This window comes from Bactrocera dorsalis, chromosome 3, assembly GCF_023373825.1.
Source record: "Bactrocera dorsalis isolate Fly_Bdor chromosome 3, ASM2337382v1, whole genome shotgun sequence".
Taxonomy (NCBI): domain Eukaryota; kingdom Metazoa; phylum Arthropoda; class Insecta; order Diptera; family Tephritidae; genus Bactrocera; species Bactrocera dorsalis.
In genome coordinates this window covers 82,635,375-82,663,107 of record NC_064305.1, presented here as the reverse complement: position 1 = coordinate 82,663,107, position 27,733 = coordinate 82,635,375, and the positions used below count along the sequence as shown (strand labels likewise).

Genomic DNA, 27,733 nt, shown 5'->3' with positions numbered 1-27,733 from the left:
CACTGGTGATGCGAAAGGCATTTTCCATCTCCTGAAAAAAATTCTAGTCCCACTAATGCCCATAGTTGTCTCACACTCACGATTGACCTGATTTCGGACGACCTTCGCGAAATTCGTCTTGAAGTAATTTGCGACCTCGATTGATCGATAAACAGTGGCTCTTGATAGAGCTTCTTTGTCAAAAGTTGAATTATGTTCATCCATACACTCTTGATCAGTTAATCGAGGTCGAAGTATGTAAAAAATAGTCGCGAGAAAATATTTGCGATTGAATTCTAGTTTTTGGCCGGGATGAGTATTTTAAGTCATTGCACACAAAAGCGCTCATATTTCAAAAGGTTTTTAGTATGTATGACATCAAAAATATTTAATTTTATGATAATTTTGTGATTTGCCAGATTGCAATAATAGGGTTGCCAAATCCCGAAGTATAAAATATTAAACAGAAATTATAACAAACTTCCTTCCACTATTTACTCATTTGATGAGTATATTTTAATATATATTCGATTTGAAGAAGTATGTATATGTAAGTTTATATTTATCTGCTTATGACCACACAAATAACATATATATCTATGTACTTAGGTATGTCAACTTCCTCGTTAAATGCGAAATATTTGTTGCAATATGGCTTGTGCCGGAAATATCTGAGACATTGCTCATTCATATTTTATTTATTTAATTTGCTCAAAGCTATTGTTTTACAATTTCTATTCACAGCCATATTTCAGCATATTTTCATTTATTCTAAATATTTTCATATTTGCCAAAAACCACTTTTTTGTTGCATTTTGTGCACGCAACCGTAGAAACAGTAAGAAATGGTGAAGTTTCTTGAATATCTGCCAGCTTTCAATTGTTCTTTTCTGTTAATTGGAATTTTTGTATTGAATTAAATTTAAGCACTTCTATTGAGTTGTTCTTACTTACTTTTATTTGAATATTAAAAGCTTTAAAGAGCAATGCATGCAATTGAAAATAGCAAAAATTAAGTTTTAAAGTTTAACTTTTAATAGGATTAAACAAGAGAGTTTCAAAAACACTTTGATGGCATTTTATTTATTTTAAAGCAAAATAATCGATTTCAAATTTTAATTTCATATTTTTATTGTTTTGTGATAACAATACACATTTTTATAGATAATTAAGGTTATGATGAATTTTCAAAGCTGAAGGAGATATGTTTATTTAATAGAGTTTGTCATTTCCACGCTCAAAATGTGATTTCTGGCGTGGTATATCTTCACAAAGACAGAAAATGAAAAATATGCAGAAATCCAAAGTGATTTAGATGGCAATTTCGATATTATACTTGTATAACATCAAAATGATATTAAAAATTGGTTTCGAAGAATTTAAGTGGACTTTGTACCTGTAGACTAGTGCTGAAAGTTTTGAAAATGATAAGAATAGAAAGAAATTTATAGTAGGAAAATAATTTAAGGACAATATAGAGACGGGAAAAGAAATAGAAACCGTTACTTCGACATAAAATCTAAAAAAAATACTAATTTTCACTCAAAAATTCTCACGTCGAAATGTAAGCTGATTGAAAAAGTACATACTATATATATAATATATTATTATGGTAAATATTCTCAGGAAATGCAAAAACAAGAGTCCTCGGATTCTAAGGTACTGAGGTGAAGAAAATAAAAAATTAAATTAATATTGGATAGTCGAAAAAGTTTTTTCGTATTTTGTCAATAGATATCGTTGCAGCCGTATGTCTCCAATGCGACCAATCACATTATAATGTTCGAAAGGTTTTCTCTTAACCAAAAAATTAGATTCAAGAAAGTTAAAAAAAAAAATTAGTGAAAATAATGAAAAAATTCGCTATATTTTGAAATTTTTGTATAAAAAAGGGAAGAAAGCCACGAAAGCCAGCAATGATATTTGTGAAGTTTACGGAGACGATGCTGTATCAGCTCGTGTAGCACAACAATGGTTCGCTCCCTTCCGTTCAAGAAATTTCGATGTGAAAGATGCACCTCGCTCTGGTCGACTTATCATTGAAAAAGTCGTTGAAATTATGGAAAAGAATGACCAGGACACATAAGCAACTATGACATCGCTAAAGAACTTAACATTTCCATCACACGGTTTTGAACCATTTAAAAAAAGATTGGCTACAAAAAGAAGCTCTATGTTTGGGTACCACATGAGTTGTTTGTGAAAAATTTAATAGACCGAATCAGCATCTGCGATTCTTTGCTGAAACGAAATGAAATCGAACCATTTCTGAAGCCAATGGTAACAGTAGACGAAACGTGGATCAAATATGACAATAATGTGCGAAAAAGATCATGGTCCAAGCGTGGTAAAGCTCAACAAACAGTCGCAAAGCCAGGATTGACGTCTCGAAAGGTTATGCTGAATGTTTGGTGGGCTTGGAAAGCAATCATCCACTATGAGCTGCTCCAGCCTGGTCGAACGACTGATTCTACATTTTACTGTCAACAACTAATGAGATTGAAGCAAGCAAACGAAAAAAATGGTCAAAACTGATCAGCAGAAATCGCTTCGTACTCATCAGGAGACCCTAAAAATCTTTTATGACTTGGCAAAAACTGGGAGAGCTGGGAAGTTTTAATGCATCCACCATATAGCCCTGACCTTGCAGCATCGTACTACCTTTTGTTTCGATAAATACAGAACTCCCTCAATAGAGTAAAGTTGGCTTCATGAGAAGCCTTGAATTACTTGTCGCAGTTTTTCGCCGAGAAAGTTTTACACTGATGGAATTATGTCTCCAGCAAAAAAATGGCGAAAGTGGTGGACCAAAATGCTACATTTTTGGTGCATTAAACTTCATTATAAATATAAAAAATTTGAGTTTGTATAGAAATACGAAAAGACTTCCTCGACTTAGTATATTGAGGAATTTAGCATGTGTGATTTTTGTTGCTTTAAACCTTCTCAAAAATCAATCAAATTTGGACTTAAATTTTAAATTAAAATATCCTCGAAATATCAAAATGTTCTTTTATTGTATTTTCTCATGGTAAATTATTGTAAATTACAAGTGTGGCAATTGCAATAATTCATGAATTTACAGCGGAAAATTTCACTGATTCCCATGCATTGTGGCAACCAATAAAAAGTACAGATTGGTGCATGTGAACATTTTCATTTTCAGCTTAATTAAACCAACGCGGATTGCCAGCAATTACAACGCTTTCACATTTACCAATCAATAACTTTGTGTTGATTACAAAAAATTCACACACACATATGCAATTTAAGAGATAAATTCATAGCAACACCAACGTCAATATGTAGAACAGTATCTGCGCGCGCAAAATTGATGCGATATGCATCGCTGCACTAAATAACGGAGTTGATTATGCCGCAATGTATGACAAATAAATCAAGAATATGTCACGCTTGGGATTCGGCATTAATTTTAAGCGTTCACGCGTGAGAATTCATATTTGCACAGTAATACCTTCTGCCTTATAGATGTAATATTCGGTTATATGTGCGTTTGTGTGTAGAGATTTATAAGTACCCTCATTTAATTTAAACGAAAAATTCAAAAAATTGTGGTTTTCAACCAATAATTATTTGATGAAAATATATTGAAGCAATTTCAATTTTACAGCTACAAATAATAATCCGATCTTTTGTAAATCGGACTGATTTTTTATTTATTTTATGTGGCAAATGAGAGGATTTATATTTTACAAGCAGAAGCAGTGCATTAAACTTTCAATAAATAAAATTTATATTTTTTCATTATTTGTTTTCATAGTCAAAGCCAGTTTAAAGTTGCATTACTTTTTCAAACGTATTTAATTCGCAGTGATTGATAATTGTTGGGAATTGAAGCCTCTTAAAAAAGCCTTTTTGTTTTCGAAGTGCCACTACCAAACAAATCGGCTCTTCCATTTCGAATTATAAAGAGTTCATATTGTCTTTTTTTTCATTACCCTGAAAAGAGTTTTTTAAGTTTGATTACGAGAATGTTGCATGAGGGATTACATAATATACCAGGTGAAAGAAAAGTTTGTGCTCGTTTTGTTCACCATGCATCAAAGGAAGACCGAAAGGGCACGAGTTTTTGACGGAAAACGGATTTCTCTCACCGACCTATCCTCCATATTCGAATGATCCATAACCATGTCAATATTTTCTATTTCCAATATTTAGAGAGATAGCAGAAGCTATCACAATTCTAATGGAATGACTCAGTACATTTTAGTAGTTATATGTTATTGTTCTCAAACAACTGTTTGGTTATTTATCAGATATAGTCCACCTTGACTTGTTTTCAATCTCGGAGCTTAAAAATATCGGATGATCATGCTATTTTTGTTCAGTATTGTTTGGCATTTCATTCTTAAAGACTTAAGACTGAATAAATTTTACAAATCATTCAACCTTATTACGAAAATTCACTTTCTGTAAAGAATATGTTTCGCGTGCTTCACTCAACATATGGTTAACATAATCGTCATTCATTCATCTTGAGAGCCAGAATTTATTATGGGAAAAAATTCATTAAAATAGATGACGTCCAGCTTGTAGCGGAGAAAATAAGGCTGCCGTAGCTGAGAAAGTACACGAAGACCGTGTAGAGCTGATTTGGCATCGTTTGCAGAAACTCGGACTGACGTGTGGAGCGTCCAACATACAGGTTTTGAAAGAACTGAAGCCGCTCAACCTTCCCAAGCGACATCACTTCGGTCTATGGGCGATTGAGGCCTTGAAGCAAAATATCACGCGTGTCATTAGCCATTTACCAGTCGAAATGTTCGAATGAGTCATCGAAAATTGGACTCAACGCTGAATTGTTTGTTTTTTCATCCTTTAAAAACAAAATTCTACATTATCTATTTCAATATGAATTCTGGTTTTGAGCTCGATAAAACTATCTGATCTAGTTATCGTAAAAATCTTAAGCTCTTAATTAAAACGCTTGCTAATTATTTAAATAAAGCTTATAATACTGAGAAAATTCCTTCTACAACCGAAACCAAAAATATGAACAACCGCTTGCATAGCATATCAATAATATTGAGCAACCGTCAAGCTCATCAATCACGCGATGAAAGCCGACTTGCGAGACTGAAATGCATAAATTCGAAGTTTTTCACGACAAAATGAAAACTTTAAAGGCGCACAATCAAGGGGTGTTCAGTTGCATTATTTTTGGCACTCAAGCAGCAACAGCTTCGACAATAAATATTAATAATCATATTAATGAAGATTTATGACATTCGCAAAACTAAGTCAAGCCACTAGCAAGAGCACAGCGCCACGGCAAAATGCAACAGCTTTGGGGCTGCCACACGGCACTCGACTGCGCCCCACCCAGCAAAGTTTTAGAATATAATAAATTTTTTATACTTCTGAGCTTTGCAATTTCATGGCTGTCACGACATGGCAGTTGTGTTGCATAAATGCACCGTTAGTGGGGTTTGAGCGATGGCAGCGTTCAACAAAGTTTAGCCACTCGCTAAGCAAGCTGCGTTAAGCAAGTCATCGCTTCTGCACACCATCAGCGTACGCAGCAACTTGACAACAGTGAGCGACTGCTGGCAGGGAGTTGAGGTGGGCAGTATGCAACATACGCGACTAATGAACGCTTCAACCAGTAGCTGGTGCTTGCGTAATAGATGTGTGACCAAATTGTGTGCCCGCACAACTTTATGCCCTTGCTCCGGCTCCGGCTGTGGCTTTTACCGACAACGTTTTCCACTTTCCGTTGTGAGTAGTTCATTAAACTGACATCCAACATATATTTGCTTCCACTAGATATCATCTGACACTGAGTGACTATTCAGTTAGCTAAGCACTGTCTGACGCACGTAGCAACAACTATTTGACATTCGTTGCTAACGGGTGCATTGCTTTAAGCCACTGCTGCACATATACAGGGTGCGTAGATGGTAAGGTATTTTGCATTGGAAAATAATGTCACAAGAAAAATCATCAAAGGTGCTCTTCAAAGTTTTTGTGTCAACAAATGAGAGCTTTCCCAGCTTTACAATATCCTCAAAAATGTTTCTTCCAATTCGTTTAACCAAAATAAGCAATGAATCTTTATGCAAAGAGGCACACCCTCTTCAATTACCCTGTATATCATATAAGCTTCTACATTGACATGTGCGTTTCTAAGTCTTTGATGAAGCCCTTAGAAGATCCTTTTGTAGTATTTTCAATCAATTTCATGACTTCATTTGATGCGAAATTTATCTGCATCACTTTCAATTTACTATTTCGAGAAGCGAGCGTTTTACATGCTGCCAGATTGTAAAGAAATTGATATGCGCGAGCATCAACACTCAGCCAACACGCTACATCAGCTAAAATTGTTTGCTTCTGATATTAGATGTATGGAGCGTGCGAAGTCGCGTCTTTATGTGAGCTATGCGAAATTTATATAAAGGCAATGTAACAAAGTTAAGCTTATATTAGGGAGCTATGGGATGATTTCAACATTTTTGTTTACAACGTGTGGTAAGAAATCATTGAATGGGACATGTTTTTTTTTGTATAAAACATCAGGGTTTAGAAATGCGCACTTCAGCTACACAGATTCTTCGTTTGAACTCCATCCCTCAATTTTATAGTTAACATGAAGGTTTTTAAACGGCCGAAGTTTACCAAAGCGATCTCATTTCAAGAGTTCACCATACATTTCTTTTCTATGTTATACAAAGTGCGTTCCAAAGTAAGCAGGAATTTTTGAATCTAACGCCCCCTGTTGGCGTCATTTATATGTGGACTGGTGCGTTAGAATCTGCTATATTTATCGATTGTTCAGTGAGAATGACATTTTATGTATTTGAAGTGAAGTTATTGCGCTTTAAGTGTCAGTATAACCCAAACAACGGTGCGAAAATGAGCTTCGAACAAAGAGCCAACATTAAATTTGGTTTTAAAATGGGTAAAACTTTTACCGAAACGTTTCAATTGATGAAACAGGTTTTTGGCGATGATTGCTTATCCCGTAGCACAGTGCACGAATGATTTCAACGTTTTCATGTGGGCCAATCAAAATCCGTCATAACCGGAAATTCCATGGAAACTGTGTGTGAATTCATAAACCAGCCAAAATCATCATATAAATTCATGAAAATGGAACTGAACATCTCCAAAACATCGATTTATTGCATTTTGACCGAACATTTGGGCTTACGAAAGATGTGTGCAAGGGTTGTTCCGCACATATTGACTGACGACCAAAAATTGCTTAGAATCCAATACTCGAAGGACGATTATTTGACCAAAAATCACATTTTAACCATTAACCACTTCCTGCATTCACCTGATATGGCACCCTGCGACTTTTTCCTTTTCGAAATAACATTTGCTGATGATAGGAAAGCGTTCTGTTTTCTAAGTCCTGTTTACTTTGGAACGCACCTTGTATTTTCACATCATTGGTTTTTATAGCCGGATCGCACCATACACCAAGATTTTTACACCTGAAGTTCACAAATTTGGTGCGAATGGAGTTTTATGGCCAACAAATTGCGACTTACTCTTCACACTAACACAATATTATTTCCTAACATGTCAGAATAGTTAAAGCTATCATTTTATAAGGGAACCCACTGAAGCTGAAAAAAAGTTTTTGGAAAATAAAAACGGGAAATGACATGGGAATTGTTGTAAAAAATCCTAAACGCAATTTTTTTTTAAATCATAAAATCAAACACTATTTCACTGGTGAAGGTTTTTTCACATTAGATAAACTACAATCTTCAAGAAACTCGAACAGCAACCACGGTCTCTAAAAATTTTTAATATTTTTGCAAAAACTTTCGATTATTTTGATTTTAAAAATGATGCAAAAATTGAGTTTTTTCACCTAAAGGGACACAAAGATCAAGAACAAGGTTAGGTAAAATCCTATGAATACATATTAGGATCTCTTCACGTAGATAATATTAAGCAAGATTCACATAAAGTGCTTGAAAAAGGCGTGACTATATGCCCTAAATAAAGCTTTTCATTACGCATGCCCTACGCTGCGACCGCAGCACAAAATGAAGCCCCCTTGGTGGAACAAGGATCTTAGGTCGTGCATACGCAAAGTACGGAAATGCTTCAACTGGGCCAAGCTAGCAGAAACCGAGGACTGTTGGAACGAATGTAAAGACCTCTTAAGGAACTGCAGGAATTTGGTGCGCAGCACAAAGCAAGAATCCTGGAAAAGCGTTTGTAGTGGATTTTAAAAGACCTAGGAGGTGGCGAGACTTAGGAAACGATTATCCAAAAACCCGCCTCACCTGGTCTACTGCTACTGTACTCATTGAAAGGCCTACTCAATGTGCATTTTCCAGGCTGTAACGACGCGGTAAGTCCTACCTGCTTCCAGCGTTCTCGAACACATCTTTACGGAGAATTAAGTAGAATGAGCAATGTGCTCATTCGATCCATACAAATCTCCTCTTAGGGACGGAATCATTCCAGCAATGCTGCAAAATTCACTTTGTCTATCCGTACCAGTAAGGCGATTTTTAGGGGATGCTTGAAGTTCAGCCTTCCACACTCATGGAGAGAAGCTAGGGTAGCTTTCATAACGAAGGCCGGTAGGAACAACCCAACTTACTCAAAAGAGTTTAGGCCTATAAACCCAACTGCTAAAAACTTTAGAGAAAATCTTGGACGCTCAGGGCAGATCAGTAGAGACTGCACTCTATACACTGGTATACTTACAAGGGCTCTTGAATATAAGAAATACGCTCTTGGAGCATACCTGGACATTTCTGGAGCATTCAACAACGTCTTTACGGAATCTATTCTGAACAGTATCCAGTGAATAGGTGTTGATTCTGCTATACAACGCTGGATCAGAAGCTATTTGACATCTACATAGACGGAGAAAAAACGGAGGCATCTGGTGTCTCCACAGTATAATACACTGGAGGATATATCGACAGACTGTGTTAAAACTCGCGTCAAGCGCTAGTATCTTAACAATGACTACTCCTCTTGGATTTAGCAAGTTGACTTCATCTGGAATCGCAATAGATCAAATTGGTCTATGCGCGGCTTATTGGCCTATTCTGATTAACCTAACCTAACCTAAAGGGACTATGTGTTTCGATGAAGGTTTATTTTGTTAAAAAGATTTGGAAAATGTGTGAATATAACTCAAATCGTTGACAAATATTTTATCAAAATTATTCTATGTAACGGGTGATTTTTTTGAGGTTAGGATTTTCATGCATTAGTATTTGACAGATCACGTGGGATTTCAGACATGGTGTCAAAGAGAAAGATGCTCAGTATGCTTTGACATTTCATCATGAATAGACTTACTAACGAGCAACGCTTGCAAATCATTGAATTTTATTACCAAAATCAGTGTTCGGTTCGAAATGTGTTTCGCGCTTTACGTCCGACAAATTTTGTTCAGCGATGAGGCTCATTTCTGGTTGAATGGCTACGTAAATAAGCAAAATTGCCGCATTTGGGGTGAAGAGCAACCAGAAGCCGTTCAAGAACTGCCCATGCATCCCGAAAAATGCACTGTTTGGTGTGGTTTGTACGCTGGTGGAATCATTGGACCGTATTTTTTCAAAGATGCTGTTGGACGCAACGTTACGGTGAATGGCGATCGCTATCGTTCGATGCTAACAAACTTTTTGTTGCCAAAAATGGAAGAACTGAACTTGGTTGACATGTGGTTTCAACAAGATGGCGCTACATGCCACACAGCTCGCGATTCTATGGCCATTTTGAGGGAAAACTTCGGACAACAATTCATCTCAAGAAATGGACCCGTAAGTTGGCCACCAAGATCATGCGATTTAACGCCTTTAGACTATTTTTTGTGGGGCTACGTCAAGTCTAAAGTCTACAGAAATAAGCCAGCAACTATTCCAGCTTTGGAAGACAACATTTCCGAAGAAATTCGGGCTATTCCGGCCGAAATGCTCGAAAAAGTTGCCCAAAATTGGACTTTCCGAATGGATCACCTAAGACGCAGCCGCGGTCAACATTTAAATGAAATTATCTTCAAAAAGTAAATGTCATGAACCAATCTAACGTTTCAAATAAAGAACCGATGAGATTTTGCAAATTTTATGCGTTTTTTTTAAAAAAAAAGTTATCAAGCTCTTAAAAAATCACCCTTTATAACTACTTGCTGTCCTACGCCAGATGATATTGATATCATTGACCTCAACAACCGCGAATTTAGTTCTGCTTTCTCTGGATTCGATAAGGAAGAAAAGCAAATGGGTCTTGTAGTGAATCAGGGCAAGACGAAATATCTTCTGTCACCAAACAAACAGTCGTAGCACATTCTAATAGCGGATAGTTATTGGCAGAAACTATTAAATCAGTGCATATATATATACAAGAGAACACCTGGATCACCAACAAGGTTAGAATTTTCAGGTTGTTGTGCTTACTTTACATTATTATACCAATTTTGATGAAGATAAAGTTCAACGTCGACGAGCACACAACTTTTTCCAAAGAACTTAGTCCACACTCGAGACCAATTATTAACGCTTACGCTACTAAAGAGCATATAAACCGTTATCTTCCACTTTTAAATGTGATTACATTCACACACTTCTTAAATTTTAAAAGCATTCACAGCTGAATAAAATTGCTTTATGCATATGTATGTGGGTGTGTTTGCATGTGTTAAAGTAATTTAGTATAGTGTGTGCATTTAAAATTTTTAAAGCAATATGTTGAATGAAAATATATGTGCTTTTGACGAAAAGTGCGCAATGCACTCAGCCATTTCGCCCTTAGTGAATAAGTGCTTTATTTGTGTTAATTCAATTTTTGCGCCGCAAATGGACAGCGGCGGCAAAAAACTTTGAAGCTCCTATTGCTAACAGATGATATTTTTTATGAGCTTCGGAGCTCATATAAAAATACACAAATACATGTATAAATATTTATATATGTGTACACATAAGTAGAATTTATGCACGCTCTCGCTATGGCACTCAGCGCGGTAATTTCGTTTTATTTTTGCTTGTTTCTCGTTTATTTTTCCTTATTGTCTCGATGCTGTGTCTGCCACTTTTCATAGAGCTGCCTGGCTGTTTTAGTTGCTGTTGCATTTCAGCAGAGTTAATATTTATATAAATATGCGATTGTGTATGTGCCTGTGTGTGTGTAGGTGTGTGCGCATTTGAAATTCCCTTTTAACTGAATTTTTGTGTTCTGTGTAATTTTCTGTAAACGCCCATGCCAACCAGTTGCCGGGCATCCACTCGCGCTCACTAACTCACAGCCAGTGGACTGCACTTTTAGCGTAACGGTTAACAAACACATGGATGTATATATGTATATGACGCAAGCATGTGCTTTCATATGAGTGTATGTGTGTGTGTGCGTTTTTTCTATCTCTCCCAGCACTGTTGTCCAGTTAAGTCAGCAATTTTCGTTTCATTTTTAATGATGCATGCAACAGACACTTTGAGCATACATCGGCGCACACACACAAATATAAGAGTTCACATACACTCTACAAATGCAGCTCTTTCGCAAAGTGCAATTTATAGCATACAAGCCGGCGCCAGTGTGTGTTGCACTCCTCGCACACTAACAATCTCGCTTCCACATATATTCGCTGCTCCCCCTGCGCCAATGATTGTGGCCGCTTTAAATGCTGTTGGTCAGTGAATTTCAAACGTGTTGCTCACTCGCATCGCCTCCCCTTACCCGCGCAGCTTGGTGCTTCAATTTGTATTTGTGTTTACGCTTGTATATTCATTTAAGCTCTTTGCTTGACTTGCAGCAGCTTTTACAATCAAGTTGGCAGAAAATATTTTTAATTATAAACTGAAATATTAAAGCGTGAAATTTCGACAGCGCAGATTGTGAATGGATCGCCAGTTGTTGCTCCAAAATGATTACGTTGGATTGAACAGAGTAGACATGGCACAAGTGAGGTGAGAGCTGTGTGTTATCTGCACTAAAATGGTGGCGAAACTTAAATTAAATGCAGAATACTAATGCAGTGCTTATTCTATAGGTGTATATGTAGAGTAGTGATAACAAATCCGTGAATAAGTTAGTGAAAATTTTAATTTGTGGAAGGAAGGAACTTAAAAATGATGCCAGCTTGTAGTTGATAACATTTTCGGAAAAGGTTGCCACTTGTTTAAATATTTTAATTTCAGTGAAATTATTGACGAAACGTTCTATTCTAACATAAGAATAAAACTAAATAATTTGGAATGAATTATAGTTGATAATATTTTCAGAAAAGGGTTGCCATCTGTTCAAACATTTAATTTCATTAAAATATTAATGTACGGCTCCTTAAAGATCTCTTTTTTTAATTATTAAAATATTGCTTTATACCCACCTAAAAACTTTCTCGTACTTCATGGGAATGTATATCAACATACATATGTAGTAAAAAAACTTCTTCTATTGAAATACGAATATTGTGACTCAATGCGACGAACCCATATATTATTTTATACATTGTGACAAAAAGGTCCCGGAAATTTTAATTTAAATTCCCCACATAAATGATATTTAATAGGAGCGGTCGAGAGATCGTTCAAGATATGCCTCGTTTTTAGCGACTTTCGACCTCTTGAACTGATTAAAATATTAAAAAAGTGAGGAATATGAGCTTGAAAATCGTCAGGCAATTGTAAGAAAGCTGGCAAGAGAGCTCGACATTTCTATCGATTTCTATTGGCCGTTTATATGAGAACATCCGTCGAAAATGGCCTGAATTGAGGAAGAATAATTCATGGATGCACCATCGCATCAAGCTACGAATGAGACCAAATTTAAAGCTACAAACGCAATAAATAGCATCGATCAACCACCGTATTTACCAGATTTGGCCAAGTGAAACACGTTTTCAGTCAGCCGAACAGATAAAACAACATTCGCTGAAGGATATCCCAAAAATTGTTTATGAAAAGTTCTCGTTTATTTTATCCAACAATGGAAATGAGAAACAGTTAGAAAATTAATCAATTTCACTTAAATACAATAATTATTGATTATAATCAATAATATTATTAAGAAAAAATATTAAGAAAACATAAAAACAAAAAACAATCAGACTTTTCGAAATATTCTCTACAACACACCATAATTTCGATAGAACCCAGCTAATTCAATGTCTAATTTTGACTCATTATTATACTCTCGCAACAAAGTTGCTAAAGAGAGTATTATAGTTTTGTTCACATAACGGTTGTTTGTAAGTCCTAAAACTAAAAGAGTCAGATATAGGGTTATATATACCAAAGTGATCAGGGTGACGAGTAGAGTTGAAATCCGGATGTCTGTCTGTCCGTCCGTCCGTCCGTGCAAGCTGTAACTTGAGTAAAAATTGAGATATCATGATGAAACTTGGTACACGTATTTCTTGGCTCCATAAGAAGGTTAAGTTCGAAGATGGGCAAAATCGGCCAACTGCCACGCCCACAAAATGGCGGAAACCGAAAACCTATAAAGTGTCATAACTAAGCCATAAATAAAGATATTAAAGTGAAATTTGGCACAAACCATCGCATTAGGGAGGGGCATATCTTAATTTAATTTTTTTGGAAAAGTGGGCGTGACCCCGCCCCTACTAAGTTTTTTGTACATATCTCGGAAACTACTATAGCTATGTCAACCAAACTCTACAGAATCGTTTCCTTCAGGTATTTCCATATACGGTTCAAAAATGGAAGAAATCGGATAAAATCCACGCCCACCTCCCATACAAAGGTTATGTTGAAAATCACTAAAAGTGCGTTAACCGACTAACAAAAAACGTCAGAAACACTAAATTTTACGGAAAAAATGGCAGAAGGAAGCTGCACCCAGGCTTGTTTTAAAAATTGAAAATGGGCATGGCGTCGCCCACTTATGGACCAAAAACCATATCTCAGGAAGTACTCCACCGATTTCAATGAAATTTGGTATATAATATTTTCTTAACACCCTGATAATATGTACGAAATATGGGCGAAATCGGTTCACAACCACGCCTTCTTCCGATATAACGCTATTTTGAATTCCATCTGATTCCTTCTCTGTATAATACAATATATACATTATGAACCAAAATCAGGGACCGTAACTCTTATGACTTTTATCGAAAAAATCAAAAATTAAGAGTTATTTTTGATTTTTATATATTTAGATCAAAAATAAAAGTTATTTTTGATTTTTATTTTTTTAGATCAAAAATAAAAGTTATTTTTGATTTTTATTTTTTTAGATCAAAAAATAAGAATTATTTTTGATTTTTATATTTTTAAATCAATAATAAAAATCAATTCAAAATTTTTATTTATTTATTTTTTGCTGTTATTATAACCGTACACCTTAGTTTTACTTTAAAGCTTAACAGAAATTAAGAAACATATTATGCCACAAATTTTGAATTTATTTTTATTATTGATTTAAAAATATAAAAATCAAAAATAATTCTTATTTTTTGATCTAAAAAAAATAAAAATCAAAAATAACTTTTATTTTTGATCTAAAAAAATAAAAATCAAAAATAACTTTTATTTTTGATCTAAAAAAATAGAAATCAAAAATAACTTTTATTTTTGATCTAAATATATAAAAATCAAAATTTAAAAATCATACAATATTTCGCATATAGTTCACCTAAAAATCATGATGGTGTAAACAAAACTTTTCTACGATGTTCCTTTACGTATGACTTTTTTTATTAAAAATTGTAAAATAACTCTTATTTCCGGTCCCTGACGGATAATGAAATCTCGATTATCACTTTATCATGCGAGAGTATAAAATGTTCGGTGACACCCGAACTTAGGCCTTCCTTACTTGTTTTTCTTTTAATTTATTTTTATTTCCCACGTTTATTAGATTTATGCTGCCTGCCCTATTTTTATCCCCAATACGAAAATAATAAACTCATTTAACACTTTTTCTCTCCATAAACTTCGCCCCATTTAGCTAAAAGGTAACTAAAGTGATAAAGGTCAAATCAATACTGCTCTATATAAATACTATAAATAGTAGTTGTCAACTATGAAAAACTTTTTGCACAATTTTCCACAGAGCGATTGCGTCTATAAATGACACAGAAATCATAAACAATTAGACAATTTTTTCTCAATTAGTAGAAACTTTTCTAGCAGTTCGAAATACCCAAAAGAAATCAATAAGGGAGAAAAAGTATAGTTTTAATATTCGCATATGAAAAGTTTGGTGAGAAATAACGAACTGCGCAAATAAACTTCGCAAGGGGGGAATAAAGAGAATATATGAAAGACGCAACAAAGCGACAGTAGCAAAAATGTGGCAACATAGGTGAGAAGGTGGTGCAGTTATAATTGATTAACCGAGTTTGAGTGTTGACAATAATAAAATGCCAAACTATTAGCTATTACTTTGGTAAAGCTTCAAAAAATTGTTCTATATATAACTGAGATTTGACTAATAAAAAATAAAGAGAAGACATTATTTTGAAATTCCCTTTTAATTTCTCTTTTGGCAACCATGAAATCTGCACACAATTTGCTTTGCTTCAAAAAAATGAAAATCTGTAATTAGCTTCTTAACATTCTAATACTTACCTCTGGCGACACGAAGTAACTGGGACTCTTTTCGATCGTAATTTGTCCACGAAACGAGTGTGGCATTTTCTTGCGATACCACTCCAAACCCTTCATGTAGTTCTCATCACGATCGAAGAAGTGAACTTCACCACCGGCTTTTTGTATGCGAGGATGAAGATACAGCATTTCTAGGAGAGCGCGTGTGCCACACTTTCGAACGCCGATAATGAGAGCCTGAAAAATAGATAATTGAAAAAATAAAAAAAATCAATTATAGTGAAAAATTTTACAAAATTCAGAATTAAAAACAAAAAATATTTAATAACTAAAATAACTAACCAAAATTTAAAATTATTATTTTACCTGCGGCAGTCGTCGGCTCGTTTTCGGAAAATGCACACGGTTCGAAGGAAACACCATTGGATGACTAATCTGATTCGAGGAGGGTACAGCAGCCAAAGCTGCTGCCGCAGCCACAGCCGCCGCGGCGGGTTTGATGAATTCCGGCAAATGATTATTGTTGATGTTATTAGCGCCAGCGCTACCGCCACCACTACCGCCCGCACTGCTCAGCAAACGTAGCCGATGGCGTTCGGTGAGGACTTGTGCTGCTTGTATATTATATACGGCGCTATCGTAGAGTACATGAAAGGTGAGGAATAGTGATATTAACATAACTGTTAGAAAGACTACAGCTAATTTCGGACGGGAGACACCAACAACCAGTATGCAGTCGGTGTGCGAGGCGTCAGGCCCCACTGGCCGCATTGCAGATTTTGGTAACCATCTGAAAAGAGAGTAAATGAGTGTGGAAATTAGTTAAGTTGTCGAGGAATAATAAATTTATTATTTAGGCAGGAACCATTGGGTACTTTTAGAGTAATGAAGGAGTGTGCTATAATTATAATTATATGTATTATATAATCCTAAGTGGCTAAACTTAAAGCTGATAATTTTAGAATAATAACTTTAACTTTTTTTTATCTTAAACAACACTTCAGCCCTCAAAGCTTTCAAGCTCCTATGCTATTTTAATGCATGACAGTGCCAGTTATACCTATAATTTTGCTATATTCCTCCTTTATAAACATGTTAATTAATTGAAATCGGCATGTATTCAGAAGTACACATGTATATTATTTACCAGTCGATGCGCTTCCATTATATTAATGACTTATTAATCTATGCTCTTCAATGCTATCGAGCTGTCATTAATTCTATTAAGAACCGAAAGTCACTATTATCATTCCAAATGACAGCAGGTGAAGTAGGTTGGTGTATCCTCATTTGAATATGCGCATTTGTATGAATTAGACAAGTTGTGATGTGTATTAGGGTGTGTAATTTAATTTTTGTTATATAGGATTTGATTGAAAATTTAGAAAGCTTGAAAATATATAAATTTCCAGTTACACGCGATTTTTTAAGGGGTTAAAACAAAAGCTCATACACTGGTGTAGTCATACCGGCCTTCAATCAACAACCTGGTGGTCATTGCATTAAAAATTTTTGATAGTTAGTGATCATTTGTCTCCGAGTAATCAACGGAGTAAATTCGAAAAATGTTATTTACAGAATTAAAAAATAATTGGAACACAAAAATTATTTGAGATATCGATTTAAAGCAGTGTTGTCCAACGTGACTGTGTGTACGTTATGTTTGTGTTGGTTATTCTAGCGTCAACTGATCGCAAAATTCTGCTTTGATTGCCTACGAAGTTGAATACAGTAGCACAATCGTGCTTTCACAGACACTTGTCGCGACATGTTGGTGTGAGGTGTCTGGCATTGTCCGTGCGCTATTGTGCGCATAGGCCGTGGACAACGCTGATTTAAAGGTTTAGTATGTTGTATCCATAAGTATAACTTATCGAAATAAGACAAAAATCGATTGTTTTTTTTAATTTCTTATTAAAATTGCGCTTTAAGAGTAGTGATACATATTCTATGGTTACGCAAAAACTGTAACTTTTTACATTTCAAATATATTTTATATAATTTTTTTCTTCCAACAATTCAACTTGCCCTAATACTCTGCAAGTATACGTATTATTATGTATATGTATATTCAATATCTCTGCGTGTATGCATTTGTCCGCATTGGCTTTCAAACAGCTAAAAGTTTCGCAGATAAACTCAAATCCATTTGGTTAATTAATTGGCTTTATATGTGTGCTTGTTGATTGACATAATTGAAGACATTCGGGATTTAAATGAAATACGCGATTTGAAAGTGAACACACGGGTGAACGAATATACATATATAATAAAAACTTTGCCGCAAGATATTTCCATTTCGGTTTGAAACTGATTTGTCATTTTAATGTCAAGGTGATAGAAGATCGATGACAGAAGGAGTATATATATATAAAGAGTATAAAGAATAAAGGCACACTAGTTGAGCACGCTAAGTAGATAAGTAGTCAACAAAGCGGAAGTTCTTTTAATTAATAATATTAATTATTTCATAATTTATTATTCCTAGAACTTTTATGAAATATGGCTTTATGGCGAATGGCTTGCTTTGAAAGCTCTGTAGCAGTACGAAGCATTTAAAAGAAAATGAAAAGAATTTTGCCAAAACTGTTATAAGATTTTAAATTTAAATTGAAATTCATCATAGCAGTGTAAAAGCTGTATTATACCTAATCCGCAGCATTGATTTTTCCACTTAATTCAAAGAGTTTCTATGTCTGGAACTTTTTTCGTTGGCCAATATTTTTAGAAGAATATGATTTTATATCATACCAAACAGAGAATTCCGTTCTTTTGTTTTATCAAAAACAGATAAACTCTCTTAATACTATTTACGGAGTTTTTAAATGTTTTTGTCATGGCGTATACGTAACATATTCGATCGAATATTTCTTACCACTTACGAGTAGTCCAAGAGGTACAGGCATATTTTACACTTCTTTTTCAGCAGTGGCCTCAAAAGCCTGTCCCGATTTTCATAAGAAAATTTTGTTCAGTGATGAATTGAGTTATTTAGCCATTGTTTAGGCGTCGTTACATCCTCAAAAATTTAAAGTTTGAGCAGCTATATGGACAGGGTGTCTAGTTCATTAATGTTTTTTCAAAAATGAAGACAGCCATAAAGTTACAGGTAAAAGCTTTAAAGAAATAATTAATGACTTTTTAGTGCCTTAATTGTAGGATGTTGATATGTATGACCTTTGGTTCCAAAAAGACGGGGCTACATTCCATGTACGAGGTATGACAATTAAGTAATGAGACTGATTCCATAAAAACCGTATATTTGAAAATTATTCTACAACTCTGCCATCCCCTTCAAAATAGTCCCCTTGGGCAGCTATACAGTGATTCTAGCGCGTTTTCCATGCTTCATAACATTTCTGGAACGCTTCGACTGGGATGTCAGCGAGTACCCTCGTCACGGCCGCCTGGATGTCCGTAATCGACTCAAAATGGGTTCCCTTGACCACCGATTTTGTTTTAGGAAGCAAAAAAAAGTTACAAGGTGACATGTCGGGCGAATAATTCGGCTGTTGCAACCAAATAGTTGTTGCCAAATACAGGGACACGCTGAGGGCGGTGTGGCACAGCGCGTTGTCCTGATGAAGAATCCAGTTACGAGCGATGTCTGGGCGCACCTTGTTGACTCGTTTTCGCAATCTTTCGAGTACTTGGCAATAGTAGACTTGATTCACAGTTTTTCTCGGTGGAACGAATTCTTTGTGGACGACTCCACGGCTATCAAAAAAGGCAATAATCATCGTTTTCACCTTCGACTTGCTCATGCAAGCTTTTTTCGAGCGGAGGGCCCGCGGAGACAAATTTATAGAAAGAAACCTTTGGTAAACGCATTATCTTGCGTCGTGCGCCTATAACGTGACACTAAGATCGTTCAATTCAACACCGCTTCACTACTTTTTGTCGGTTTATGTGAATTCGCTTTTCTCAGATAAGCACGAGATGACTGACGCCTTGGAAGAAAATATTCGGCGCGATCTCGACTGAATTTATGCAAACCTACTGCATCTTTAAGATAAGATAAATAGATGAGGATTGCACTGCGACCTTAGGTCTATTGCGCCCTCTGTTAAGCCACAATCCCTATATAGAAACTTGGGCCAAAAGATCTTTATTCTGCGTCTGCAGAGTGCTATTAGCAGGTGTTCTAGAGTTTCAGACTCCTTGTGGCAGAACCGGAAATTTATACAAGAGCTAGGACCATTTTAGACAAGTGCTTCTTCAGTTGGTTGAACTACTACGTCCTCGAAAAGCTTTCATAACAAGGAGGAAAGAACTCCACCTAGTGGACAGCCTCCTATAGTGCCGAGACGAATCCTGGTATTCCTTACTGTGGTTTCAGTTATTTTAGCGTACACTTCTGCTTAAAAACCTCATGTCTAAAATAACACCCTTTCTAAACTTAACTTGAGAAAGAAGTGTATAAATTCAATATTTGATATAAATGTTCCTGTTATTTAATAATATTTTAAATTTAAAGTTAACACACTAGAAACATTATACCAACCCCTTGCCGGCCCAACCACTTTCTAATGGTTTAAAATTACTCTATAAAGAAATGCTGCTGCCCAAGTTGGAGAATGCACTTAAACACACATGTGAAATGTGCCTTAATCATAATTACATAATTCTCGAGGCGCACACTATGCACACATATACACACACAGTGGCAACCTGTAATTATGCTGGTGTGTGTGTTGCTTAAGTGTGGCAACGTTAATGACTAAAATGTGTTTAATGTCTAGCATGTATGTATGTATGTAGAGCTGAGTATGTTACAAAGAAGTGCACGCTGTGATATAACTATCTAACACATACACATACATATATAAATTTGTCTGACGTCGAAGAGTAAAAGTCACTTACAACGACACGGCAACTAGCAATTAGACAAGCGGCGCGTAGTTGAGGCTTTCAACAAACAACTTCAAAATATTTACTACAAAGGTGGCAAGGAGAGTGTGGTAAGTCTGTGAGTGGGAGTGTGGCAAGTCTGTGAGTGTGAGTGTGCCAACTCTTAGAGTGTGTGGGTGCCTAAATACGTACGTGTGTGTATGGCGGCATAGTGCAAGTGCTAGAAGAACTACTTGAGGGCGACATAAAATTATAGTGCTAGCATATACATACATATAAACACTTCTTAGTTATATGTAGAGGTATACGTGTATGTATGTATACTTAGTAATTCGTAGAAAAATTGCCGCTTTGCGAACGCCAAGGCAATGCCGAAGCAGCAAGTAAGTTCTACAACTGAAGTATATGTGTGTGTATGTGCTGCTGGAAATAAAGTCGTTCGCGCCTGTAGAACCTGGCCAAGTATCCAGCGGCATGTGGCGGCAAAGACACATGTGCCACATACTTATATGACACTTATGCAATACAGGCACCGAGCACTTACTCACACATTGGCACAGCTGTAAGCGTACACTCAGCATTCCTGCATTGCAATTTCGCTTTTCTTTTTCCCCCCATTTTGTGGTCACAAGGAGTTTAAAGGAGCGCACAGCAAGTACAATGCAAGAATGGCGCTTGGAAAATGAGAATGAAAATGGCAATAACAAAAACAAATACGCTAGAAGCTAGCAAATTTATTGTTGTTTTTATTATGGCAAACACGGGACTTGCAAGGAGCTATTTGTTGCAAAAAAAAAAACAACTCAGGAAAATGAAAGGAGGTAGGAAATAAGGGAGCCATAGAAAATAAAAGCGTAAAAGCATAAAAGAAAGTGCTGGCGCCATTATTTGCCAGCACGTGCTTATGTGAGTGAGTGTATGGGTGGAGCATGTATATGTGTGTGTTCGTGTGTCTTTAGCATAATTATGCATGTGCGTATGTATAGTATGTATGTATGTGTAAATGTATATATGGTTGTATGTATGTATGTGCAATAGAGTGCAGCTACGTGTCGGCGATGTAAAGGGGTTAATATACATTTTGCCTGGCAGCGATGACAATAACAATGCGCTGGCTCTTAGCAAGCAGCAGAGCAGCAATGGGAACACTGCCGCCGGCGAATCTCGACGACACCTTAGTCAGAGTCATCAGAAGCTGCTCGATATGCGACAACAACAGCACGTAAGTGACTCTCAGCGGCGGTTGTGTGTGTGTGTGTAGCAGTGACAGCCGGCGAAGGCATTGCACTGTAATGGAGTCACCCAATTTGGTTGAGTCGAGCTAACTACACACAGCGATATATACATATATAGAGGTATATATGTGCATGTATTGTGACATAAATAAATTAGTATATATATATATATGTAAATGCTTTATATATGTACAAAAATTTCACACCTGCTGACATAGAGAAATTGTGTCTGCTTAGCAGCAACGAACCGTCGTCTAAGCGCCGCTGACTCAACCACCTCCACCACCACCACAGCCTGCGTGCACATTTTCTGGTGTTAATGGCTTTACTTTGTGCGCGCTTAGCTCCCTATTGAGGCTAAGGATGCAACATTTATTATGGAATTAATTAAACATTTAAAGCATGTTGCAGGAAGCCACCGTTAGCTGCTACCAAGAAGAGGCGCGTCTTGGTTGCAAGCGCCGCACAATCACAGCAGCAACGCTAATGGCAACTGGCTAGGCCACACGTAGTCAACTTAAATTCTTAAGAAAAAGCAATAACAACAACAAGTGTTCATGCCAATCACTTTCACTTGCATTATTGCCGGCAATTTCGTTTATTGCCAGTTTTTCACTTTTCACTTTCTACCTTTTAATTTCACCGTGTTTTCGTGTCCCACCCTTTATTTGTCGTTTTCTCACTTGCAAGTGTGCCAGAATATGCGTTGCATGTCAGTTGTGACACATTGACCCAAAAAGTACTTTGTGTAGCAGTTTAATATTGAGAGTGTGCGGGATCTTAGAGGAGAACATTTTAAATTTTCATTTAAGTACTTTAGATGATATTATTGTTATTTACTTTCAAATTTTAGTTGTAATAGACACAAGTCATAAGTCGGCTGTAAATGAAGAGAAAGAGCTTACAATGAAAATTTCATATTTTATTTTATTCGCCAATAATTTTTATTATTTTTTGAGTTTATGTTTTTTGTTGATTCCAAAAATCAACTAAGAGCTTCACCAAGGCTTCAGATGATAGATTTTATGAGAAGTTTTAACTTTCTTCGACTATACGAGTATGTGTAGCATGTATGTGTAGTATGTGTACGGAGGGAGGAGGAATTTTGTAGCAGATTTATGGTTCTTTGCTCCCTGTCAACGGCGAATAACGCAGTCTTTGGAGCGATGAGTTGTACGGTAACATTAATTATAGTTCAACGAATCAAGAGACAGTGGTAATGTTGTTCGGATGGATAGCGACACTCCAGCTTTGAAGGTATTGGATTCAGTATCCCCCGGTGGCATCAAAAGAAGAGGAAGACTCCCACTTCGTTGAACTGATCAGATGGAAAATGACCTGGCTGCAGTTGGTACCTCGAATTGGCGCTAAATAGCGAAAAGAAGAAACGACTGACGCCTTTCTGTTAACTTGGCTATAATTGCGTAAATCCAAAATTGAGTTATAAAAAGGCTAGGTCTATATTACACGAAAAGGAATAATGGAGACAGATATGCTAAATTAATTAAAAGAGAAACACAATTTTTTATCATTGATGGCCTTCAGATATGAGCTCTGAGATCAGTTGACTTGACAGCAGCTCGAAATAAGAAGAGAACAACTCCTTCAAGTCTTTTTATTGCGCAAAGAGAGACTTTGGAAAAGATTAATGCATAAGTTATGTAGAAATGCAGTCCTGAAAATATTCAAAAAGAATTTTCAAAACTGTAAGTGGTTATATTAATAACAATTTACCTTGAGCAGGAAGTATTATTCTCACAACGACTTAGCACAAAGTCGCTGGAAGCTATAAACAGAAAATATTGTGGATATGGAAGCAATTTAAAAACAAATTCAAGCAGTATTGGCACTACGCTCTCCATAGAGCATTCCGTTGATCAAGATATCAGAGAAATGTGCAGCAGCTTTCTTGTATGATAACTTTATGTATTCATTATCATTCAATATCATTTTGTAATTTTTTTTTATGGTTTCGTCTATAACTATCTCTTTTGGACCTCGACAGGATTTCTTGTTTTCGGCGCTCATGATCTACACGGAGAACAACAAAATATATACAAATATGTGCTTCACCGTCGCGACCTTATAATACTCATCTAATATAGTGGACCTCTTATAGAGTCGATACGAACTTTACAGCCCACCTGGCAAAATGCTATAAGATATCATTGAAAAACAGCTTATCAATCTTATCTTACTATATTCATTGATATTTTAGGTTTTTCCCAATTTAATTTTGTGACATTGACTAAACAAAACCTGATATTAGAACTCCATGTAGCTGCAACATCCATAACTCAAATTTTCGAAAAGCATTTATTATCACGTGATTTGTGTATATTAATAAGCGCGTTTTTGCTTTTGTGTCAAAATATTTTGTAGCTATGTGCTCCGATAAGCACAGAAACTTCCTACATGCACTATAACTGGAACTGCTTAAGACACGTGACCGCCAATACATTAACAAATGTACAACACACACGTAAGAGTGTGCATGCAACCATTCGCTCATAGTTTACGTGTTCTGCGCCAAAACTTAAAGATGTTGTGTTGCCAATGTTTTCTCTATGGCAAAAGCCATTTCGTTAAGGTACGCAAAACGCTAATCCAAATTAAGTATATGCAGAGCTTAATGTATAGTGCCAAGAGGAAGTCAAGCGACGATTATGCAAAGCAGGCAATAAATAGGGCTTTTAGCTGCTATTGTGAGTCAACTAATGTACATATAAGTATACAGCATGCAAAAAGGGATAATTGTATTATATTATATAAGTGGAGTAGTTGTAAATATGTGCATTTGGAAACAAAGGAGTATTAGTGTGTACGGTATGGTAGGAAAATCTATACACTCTGAAAGGGAAAATGGTTTTGTAGCTCTCTTTGATACAGTGTAAGCTAAAAAAGTGGTTTTAAGCAGAGATTTAAAAATTAAACTAAAAGTTAAAATAATTAAAAAACTCTCTTGACTTGCATTCCTATTGCAAATGGATATAACCCCTTAAGTTTCAAAAGCAATATCTGCTGTGCTAAAGTCTCCCACAGTCCGATTGGACATACGCTATTGGAATATAAAAACTAATATTATTTTTTCAAGTAATCCCGCGTTTATGTTTTCGAATATTGCGTGTCATATAAATAAATATGATTGTAAGGTGTGAAAAGCTAGCAAAAACCGTAGCGCTCTCCGTTTACGACTTTACACTCGTTTCTTTATTCCATTAGCTTACGACCACTGTTCTCGTGTTGCCTTCTGCTCCTTGACAGTTGTAGTTGTATGGCGATAAGCATACGATTACGTAATGGTGTTACGGTGCTTAATAATAAATAATTTTCAATATGCCCTCAGGCAAAGCGCTGGCACTTATTACTCCGCTGCAAGGCTTTTAAGTGCCGTACATGACAGTTAAAGTGGGCGGAGTTAAGTCATAGTAACAGCATGTATGTACGTCGTATTTATATAATATATGCTTCATGAGTTTTTAAAAATTAATTTTATTAGTTATTGTTTTATTTTTTTTATTTACGCTGTGTACACAACGATGTTGAGGGTACAGTTCGTAGCTTAAATTTTCCAATTTGGTTGGCAGAAGTGGGACCCCCTGCGCCTGTCATGGTGCAAGAACACTTTTTTCCACTTTCTTTTTTGAGAAATTTTTAGTCAAATCGGCACAATAATAATAATATTAAGTAAAGTGCCGTGACCTCCTTAGTTCGATCTATGTATATATGTAATAGAATGTTGTTTTCAATTTCGGCTCATTTTTAGAGCCCATTCGTTATATTGTTTCGACATTATTATTCATGAACATACGTTACGTCACCAGTAATGAAGCGTTTGATAAATGTAAGGATCTCAGCTACGTCGTCGAGCAGCTCTTTTGTAACCTCTACTCAACCTTGTTTTTGCAAAAGATTTAGGGTTTTTGAAACGAGTCCCGTTCTACATGTGTCTTGACGTACATGATACCCAAAACATGAATCTAACTGTCTTGAGTTGATTTATACGGGATGCTGAGATCCTCAACTATCACTGGAATGCCAACACGGCGATTTTCATAAACTATTTCTTTAACTTTATCGATATTATTGTCATTAAGATACATGAATGGTTCGCATGTGACAAGTTTTCGATGACCACACAATGTTTTATGCTACCCACATAATTGTGTCCGTGATATGGTAGATTACCTAAAGCTATTGAGCCACATTTTCAACGATTTCGTTGCTTTGATTGCATAAACACAAAGTTTTATGCAAACTCGTTGTTCAACTTTTTTTCTTGATGAAAATCGTCCGTTATACTAATTGGCATATGGAGATCAAAGATTATATGAACATCAAAAACGCTTGTGCCAATCTAGGAAACAAATATGTATAAATTTGGTTTTCGCATACAGTTTATATGGAAAAGCTTGAATCAAGTTTTATCAGGTGATATACCCATTCTCCAGCCGTAATAGTGTTTGTCGGGTATTGTATGTAAGTATATCTTGTTGTGATAGCAATAAAAAGATTTAAAATAGGTTATGAGCTTTGGTTTCGCCTTCATATACCATATAGGTTGACTTTTGTTCTTCCAGTTGTCTTGTAGACAGTAACCTCAAACAAAATGTCGGGCATTTTTTAAAAATTAGTCTGCAATTGATACAACTTTCATTAGTAAAAAATGTATATTCTGAGTAAAAAAATATCGATCCGATTTATACAACAACTAAACGTCTAGAAGATGGCACTCTTGTACATTTGTCCTGCATTAGCAAGCTGTAAGCATTTGGGGTTATCTTGAGGTGGTCTCGGAGTACCAGACTAGCCTAACTTAACCTATATAATAACAACTAAAAGCTGGTTGTATAAGTCTTCCTCCACAATAGTCTAAATCGAGATCTTGTTTAACATATAACACAATATTTATGTTTATAGATTTGAGTTTTTGAAAATAATAGCCACAATTTGTTACACCTTACTTACTTTAATACTACCTTAAGCCGCAACAATTTTAATTTTTTTTTCGCACGTGCTTCTTGCAGGCATTTTTCGCGTGCGTTATTTTTCTAAAATGCAAAAAATGCTGAATGCTAATTTTCCCTTTTTCGCAGCCACTTCTTATATTTATGATTATTTTTCTTTATTTAACTTTTGCTCCACTTAACTGCCGTCTGGCATGAAAAGTGCACATGAATCGTGCATTTAAAAGAGATGTTAATAACACAGGCGAATACATAAGAGCAAATACATTAAAAATCACACACACACATACATGTATGTTTGTAAGTATGTGGCATGTGTGTATGGGTGAGTAAATCCCATTTAAATGTGTCTAAATTGCGGGTTCCCTCGTTATGCCATCAAATGGAAATAACTTCATTTGCAATTGAGGTCTTTTTCAACAACTCAGACGGCGGCAACGACAAATCCCATTAAGAGGCAAGAAAACATTTCTTTTTTTGAATGAATTACGTATAAATATTGTTTTTATTTTGCGCTTTTTTCGCGCAAACAAAATTGCAGGAGAGTGTTTGATGTTGTCTGCGTGTGTGGGTGTGTGTGTTCGCACACGTGGTTGAATACTCATTTAAATCAAATTACAATACATACGCAAACTCACACACACACATACATGCGCTTTTACATAATGCCACAGCAAACATATGCGAGCAATCAATGGGTTGACTGTTAGACGGGCAGACAGGCGGCGCATCTTATCAGCGTATCAAAGCGCGTAAATTTCATAATTCCACTGTGGATAACGCACGCTTCATGCGGATTTGCAGCGCGACGGCATATCATTTTGTTAATAACGAACACAACGCCCGAGTCTACGCTGCGTATACGTAACATTTTGCGCATTTATGTTACACCATGGCGTATGAGTGCTCTAATATTGTCGACTGACCTTGTTGTTGTTGTCATTTACACAATATTTCGCGTATTCACGTATTTATTAACGGCGCTGTCGTTAAAGCATTTCGTTTTGACGCCTTTAATGGCGTTGTTATTATTATTGGCGCAGGCGTGTGGTAGAGTGTGCGCTTGTGGTTGCCGTGTTTTTATGTTTGTGTGTAAGAGTGCGCTTAGTATGTGTACATATTTTGTTTATGCAATAAACAGCGACGATTTATTTGACAGCTACGCGCATACGATCTGCTTCACGCA

General features: G+C 36.0%; 1 protein-coding gene across 1 annotated transcript in view; it reads right to left on the bottom strand.

Annotated features, from left to right (window-relative positions):
• Positions 1 to 27,733, bottom strand: part of LOC105226264 (heparan sulfate glucosamine 3-O-sulfotransferase 6) — a 174,960-nt gene that overhangs the window by 15,081 nt on the left and 132,146 nt on the right. Inside the window, exons 5-6 of the mRNA XM_049452354.1 lie at positions 15,861 to 16,284; positions 15,516 to 15,731 (exon numbers count right to left, since the gene is read on the bottom strand). Coding sequence (XP_049308311.1) covers positions 15,516 to 15,731; positions 15,861 to 16,284 — 640 coding nt within the window. The remainder of the gene's footprint in view (positions 1 to 15,515; positions 15,732 to 15,860; positions 16,285 to 27,733) is intronic.